General features: G+C 34.1%; 1 protein-coding gene across 1 annotated transcript; it reads left to right on the plus strand.

Annotated features, from left to right (window-relative positions):
• Positions 1-278: 278 nt before the first annotated feature.
• Positions 279-4403, plus strand: LOC139189628 (uncharacterized). The gene is made up of 7 exons (XM_070808659.1): positions 279-462; positions 2307-2577; positions 2848-3086; positions 3191-3409; positions 3531-3629; positions 3720-3804; positions 3883-4403. The coding sequence occupies exons 4-7, from the start codon at positions 3407-3409 to the stop codon at positions 4275-4277; spliced, it is 582 nt and encodes a 193-aa protein (XP_070664760.1). The 5' UTR covers positions 279-462; positions 2307-2577; positions 2848-3086; positions 3191-3406; the 3' UTR covers positions 4278-4403.
• Positions 4404-7212: the final 2809 nt, after the last annotated feature.

The following is a 7212-nucleotide window of genomic DNA, read 5'->3' on the forward strand; positions in this document are numbered from 1 at the left end:
ACGATCCAACCGTCAAACTTGTTTGTATATGGTTCGAGATCACATATGCCAAAATTCACAAAAAACAAACATTCAGAGATTAAGTAACGGAACAAAACTTTTCAACGGTTATAAACGAAAAATCACGATATAACGGTTATTTTAAATTTACGCGGGAATATTGCACAACGAATACATATATTTCGTCGCCCAAAGTATATTTGCGCGACGAAATATATGTATTTATCGCGTAAGTGTCTGAAATTTCAATTAAGGCGCTTTTTATTCGCCGAAATTTTAAAAAACTTGCACAACAATTTTTTAGCCTTGCGAGACAAAGGCTCTATCGCGCAAGATTCTATATTTTAACCTCACTTCCCTCTTCTTTCTTTTTCCCTGTGCGATACCCTCTCTCTCCTTCCTCTGTATCTCCATTTGTCTCACCGTCCCTTTCTCCGGCCGTCATGGCTTCATCTCCAAGAGGTAATTTCCTCTTCAGTTTTTATTTTCAATTTTCTTTTTCAAATTGGAGGTTAGAATTAGGTTTTTTTGTTTTTTTTTTCGTTTTTAAATTGGGGGTTAGAATTGGGGCAGTCGGGTTAGATTTAGGGTTTGTAAATTGCTGGTTACATTTAGGTTCTTAAATTAGAGTTTTTAGGGTTCTTAATTGGGGTTCGATTTAGGTCTTAAATTAGGGGAATGATTTTGGGCAATGAGGTTAGATTAGGTTTTCTTAAATTGGGGGTTAGATTTAGGGTGCTTCACTGGGGGTTAGATTAGGGTTCTTAAATTAGGGGTTTTATAATTTCAAGTAAAGGGTTAGAATTAGGGCCTTGCTTCGCTTATGATTAAATTTTTCTTATTACCATGCAAAGTGATTCAGTGTGTTGAGAAATAATGGAACTAAATCAACTTACTACTATCTTTAGCTTTTTTCCTTGGTTTTCCGAGTAGGGTTTTTGCTACTTTGTTGTTGGATTTTAGAATTTTTCTTATTAAATTGTTGCACATTTGTAAATGAAACAAGATGAAGTTTGAGAAGCCATTGTTCTTTCCTACAGATACGATTAGTTTCAATAAAGTATCTATCTTGCAGTATTGCTAATTTGGGAGTTCTGCATTTTTTTTTTTTTATTTCCTTCATGTTGAAGTTTATTTGGAATTGAAAATTTTCTACGGTTAAAAAAATAAGTGGCACTCAAAACGATCTGCCTAAGATGGGATCCTTGACCTTTGTTGATTTGTGGAATATTTTGAATCATCAAGTTATTTTTTCAAAGGTTCAACCATCTCCCTTCTTTTTCTCAATGTAATTCAAAGGTTGTTGGTTTAGGTTGTGTTTCAATCTCAGTTCCCATGTATGCTTTCTTGGCTGAATTTAGATATATTTGAGAAACAAGGGGAGACAGAGTTGGATGGCATTTCTTGTTTTTCTCTTTTGATGTATGCATTGTACGTGCTCTACAGAAACCTCTACATGGGTCTGTATGACTGTAAACTTGAATTTCCGACGTGTAATTTTGTATCCTAAAAAATTTTGGTAAGTGTTCACATTGCATTTGGGGCATATTTATAATATGAATACATGATCACCATTCTTATGTGCTAATTAAGCAAATACTAAGAACTAAATGGATGCCTTAATGACTTCTCCTAAGCTACTCTTCTCCCTTATTGTTCTTACTCTTTTGTTGTCCATTTCTCCTCCGTCTTGCTTTTCTGTTGAAGACGATCATGGCATTGATTTGCTGATATGTCTATTTATATCCAATAGTCACATGATTTCTATATGTAATGTCGATGTTTAAAGAGACTGAGAATCACTTTATATGGTCCTTTTTCTCATTACTATCTGTGAAACTATTAAGTAATTATGTTGCTTAGTACATACACACACAACTTGCATACATGAACACACACACACACACACAGAGTACATGGAAAATTAGCATACATCAACACACACACACACCCAAAATCAACATATATACATGGACACACACACACACAGTACATACACACATAGAGCACGTACATACATACGGACGCATACACTCATAGGCTATGATTTTGCCTCCAACTACTCCTTTATGCTAGTTTCTTCTTATAAGTTATAATTGTTGGGTCTATATCCTATCTGAATTGATTAGTTTGTGTATAGTATATCAGTTTTAAGTTTTGTTTCTGCCAAACTTGAATTGGGTTTAGAATTTGGGTTTTTTAATTTGGGTTTTTAAATTTCGTTTTAAATTTATGTTGAAATTATTAGCATGTGTACAGTAAGTTAAATCTTTGTGTATGAAACAAATTAATTTCCAATTTTGTAGATGTCTCACCTCATTAGAACCCGGAGGCTGGTGACTTCTACACCTAGTCCGACGACTACACCTACTACTGCCGCCACTGCTCCGGCAGAGATGGACCATAGGCCGGTCAATCTGGTTGACCCTGTTGGTCTTCTAGTCCCACAGGCGCAGGCATTGTCGACTTCTTCAGTGGTATTACCTGTTAGCGCCCGATGTAATCACCGGTGCCCCTGCACTATGGACCAGATGTCACCATCAGGATCCATAACCGATGCCTCGGGTACACGGCTAGGTATACAATCCTAATTCACTCCCTCATTCCCATGTTAAATGAGTTTTGTTAGTTTAGATTTAATTTGTTATGTCATGTACGGATTAGAAAGTTGCCATCGTTCCGAACCTTTTATTAAATTGTTGTGATCATTGTGTTGGATACGTATATTGTTTATATTATTTTCAGGGTTTTGGGGAATGTTTTAATTATAGGGGAGGTTATGCCGAAATTTTAGTAGGATCTATTATTAGTTTTGGGTTAATGATTTTTTTTTTCATCTCTTTGCAGCGAAGAAAAACACCCAAGGACCTTGTCGGCAATTGAAGACGGCGAATGTCACCCGAGTGACCAACGGCCGTGTCCCAATTGGATACGATAAGCGACATCGGGCAGCACCAACGGCTAAGTAGCATAGTGCATTGGCCCACGATGTTGGGCATGTCATGCGGAGCTTTTGCCCTATGCTATGAAAGTCTTGGAAGGCGATGCTAGAGGAGACGAAGAACAGGGTGCGCAATCAATTGTCTGTAAGTAGTGCCGCCTTTTTAATGCTTTTCATGTAAAATTTATATATTTATATTTATTATTGTCTTTTATTACTAATACTTTCAAAATATTTGTTATATTGTAGACAAACTACAATTTGGAGGACATGGACGGGGACATGTTCGCGTACCTCAATCGGCCCTTCTCCGAACGCTACAAGTAGTGGAAAAGTGACCTGCACCAATGTTTCCAACAGTTTGATGATCCGCAGGCCGCTCTCGAGGACGGTTGTCCGAAGGAGTTGGAGGACCGACAAGATAGTTGGGTTTGGCTTTGCGGTCATTTTCAGGAGCCGACCTATATGGTGCGTTTTTAATTACAACTTCTTTCATTTTACTTTTTTTAATTTTTACTAATGTTTATTATTATTTGTTTAATTTTCTTTAAGTATTACAACTAATACGTTTATTTTTTGTATAAAACAGAAGAAGGCGAAGGCAAATAAGATCAATCGGGAGAAGAAGACTCTTCTCCACCATTCGGGTTCGAGTCCTTTCTCCTATAGGATGGAGGTGCAACGGAAGGTATATATTACAACTTTCATTTCCAATTTTAAAATGTTATTAATAATTTTTTTTTCATACTAACATCTTCCTTATCTTTTTCTATTTTAGGAGGGTTCAAAATTTCTGGAGATCGACGTCTTTGCTGACGTTTATGTTCGGCCTGAGAATGAGTTGATTGAGTCCCTTCATATAAGTACTTTCTTATGCATTAAACATTTATACTAATTATTTCAAATTAATTTCTATTAATAACCCTTTTTTTTTCCCCAAGCAACTATGGTGGAGAAGAGTCAGTTAGTGCTTCAGGAGTCCGCCTCCCAGCTTCCTTCGAACACACCAATCGAGTCTATGGATCCTCTTGAGGATGCAGGGTTTCACATCATCACAAAGACGTTAGACCAAATTTTCAGTCAAAGGCCAAGGACATATTGTTGGGGGATGGGAAATGCTAGGCGACGGGAGAGTGGAGCCTCGTCATCCTCGCAATCAAAGAACCGGGTTACAGCTTTGACGCAGGAAATCGCTGGCCTGAGGAGTGAGATGGCATCATACAAGTCTCAAATGTCAATGCTTGTGCAAGCCCTTAGTTCCTCTGGAATACATCTCCCCGGTTTTTCTGCACCATCGCCCTCACAACCCTTCCACACCGAGCAAACACAGCAATAGGCCCGTCGACCTCCGACCCCATCCCCAACCAGTAGCAAGATTACCAAGCACCTCTAAACGACATGCCTATAGATTTTGCCGCTTTCTTTTCATAGTTTTGTTCCCGCTTTCTTTTAGAACTTTATATTTGTACGTACATTTTTATTTATATCATAAATAAATTTTTTTATTAATTAATTTACTTTGTTTTTTGTCATTAGTATGAAATCTTTTTTTTTTCCTTTTATTCTATTTATTTTTTTATTAAAAATTACATGTGTGCGACGACGACCGGTCGTCACGCAAAATTAAGTGCGTCTTATTTCTTCGTCGCGCATTACCATGCGCCTCTTACATCTTTCGTTGTGCGAAACTTTTCAAGATAAACTAGTCACAAAACGCCCTTATACCCGTTTATATCGTACAACAAAAACCTTTGTCCGTATAACTTTAGTGCGATGACTAATAAAGTGTCGCATAATTGTTTAGATGTGTGACGAAATTGAAAATGTTCATCGCACAATGTCTTTTTTCACGACCTTTGCGCGACAAAATTTGCGCGACGATTTTCTGGTTGCCATAATTTTTGTGCGACAAAATATACCTCATCGCGCAAACTGTTTATTTTAGCAGTGAATCTTAAATTTGTTCTCTATAAATACCACATTTTCATTGTGCTCCTTCACTTCAAATGCCCAGCTAATTGTTCTCATCAAAGTACATTATGGATTGTCAATTTTTTGAACTTCCGGATTTTTCTTCGCAACAATCTCAATTTTTAAGTCAAGTGTCTGAACAAATCGATGTGGAAGCATCTAGAAGCAAGAAAAAAGTTATTCGTGGTGCTGGATTCAACAAGGATGTGGATCATGTTCTTATTAGTGCATGGTTGAACTCTAGCATGGATGCCATAATTGGAAATGACCAAAAACATCAAACTTATTGGCAACGAATTGAGGAGTACTACAACCAAAACAAGTGGTTCGAGAGTAATCGTATTGGCCGAATGTTGTCTCAACGATGGCAAAAAATCTAGAAGGAGGTCAATAGATTTTCTGCATGTCTTGCCTCTTTATATGAGCATAACCAAAGTGGCGCAACTCAGCAAGACATGGTAAATCAAATATAGTGTTGATGTATTTAATTTTAAGGGATATTTTGGATGCGGTCCCTAATCCTTAACATTCTTTAATTAAAACCTTAATATTATTCAAAGTTTGATCAAGGTCCCTTGACTTTGTATACCTCATTATATTACTATTAATATTTATATTTTTATAGTTTTGACATTAATTATTTGATATTTTATGAGATTTATAATCCTATAAATTTAAAATCCCTCATTATAATACTATTAGAAACGGTTACAATAAAAAAATTCAAACATTTTGATTGAATAAATGGATAAAAAATATGTAAAAATAAGAAATAATAAATGGCAAAAGAATGTATCCATAGTGTTAAAAAAATTGGTACATTTTACAAAAAAATTGGTACATTTCACATATAACAAAGTGGTACATTAATAAAGAAGAATGGGTACATTAGAAATAAATTAGGGTACAAATAAAAGATTAAAATTTATGAATACAAATGAATTTTTAAAAATATAGTCGCTAAAAGAAATTAGTACATGGGTACAAAATAAAATAAAAAGAAAATACTAAAAATTTAAAAAAAAAATGTTACAAATTAAAAGTGGGTACAAACTAAAAATATAAATATATGATACAAAGTTTAGGCATAAAACATAAATATACCATATGTAATTTTTCTATTATTGATTAAATATACAATGTCACGTGACAGTATATACATGGGTACAAACACAAATAAAACTTTAAAAAATATGGGCACAAAAAGGAACTAATATATGGGTACAAATTAAAAATGAAAAGAAAATTGGTACAAATTAAAAAATATTTGCAAATTAAAAATAGGTACAAACTAAAAATAAAATTATATGATGAAAAAATTTAGCCATAAATATAAATATACTAATTGTAACATTTTTAACATTAAAGGAATATATTTAAAAATAAAAATATTTTATTATTCAAATAATTAATGATGTTATTAATACCCAAGGACCTTGATCAAAAATTGAAAATGAATAGGATTTTAATCAATTGAGTAACAAAAAGAAGGATGTTAACCTAATTATACATATTTATTTTCATGTGGATTTTTATTTTCAGATTGCAAATGCGAAGGCTACGTATGAAGCACTACACCAAAAAAAAATTCAATCTTGATCATGCATGGGTTTTATTGAGGCACCAACCAAAGTGGTTACAAGTGGTAGAATCTTTGAAAAAGAATTCTACTTGAAAAACACTAGTAGAGATTGAAGAAGACAACATTGATATTGAGAAAAGGCCACTAGGAAACAAGGCTGCCAAGAGAAAAATGAAAGAAGCCGCGAAGAACCACTCCACACCTATTTCGGTACAAAATCAAAAGTTACATGAGGAGAAAAAAGAAAGAGGCGAGAGGAAAATGGAACTTATTAAGAAGAAAGTTGAGCACGATGAACAAAAAATTCGACTTAAGCGACTTGATTTTGAGACAAAAATTATGTTTATGGACACAAGTGAGATGGGTGATGAGGAACGACTATATTATTCCCAGCTTAAAATGAAAATTCTTAAGAGGTGATGATTATTGAGTTGGATTTTTATTTCTTCTATTTTCAATTAAGGGGTTGTATTTTGTTGGATTATTTGTATTAGTATTATTTAATATGACTTTTATTATAAATTATTTATATGTAAAATTTAAAGAACAAGAAAGAAATTAAGAAAATAAAATAATGTAATAAAATAATAGTTTAATTTGACATATTGGGTGGAGAGCAAAACATGAAAATATGTCAAAATGCCACATAAGCTGTCAAATTTAAATTTTAGGTGGCATTTTTCGGAGATGGTCTGAGTTCACTCCATAATATTTTTCG

Source organism: Malus domestica, chromosome 11 (assembly GCF_042453785.1).
Source record: "Malus domestica chromosome 11, GDT2T_hap1".
Taxonomy (NCBI): domain Eukaryota; kingdom Viridiplantae; phylum Streptophyta; class Magnoliopsida; order Rosales; family Rosaceae; genus Malus; species Malus domestica.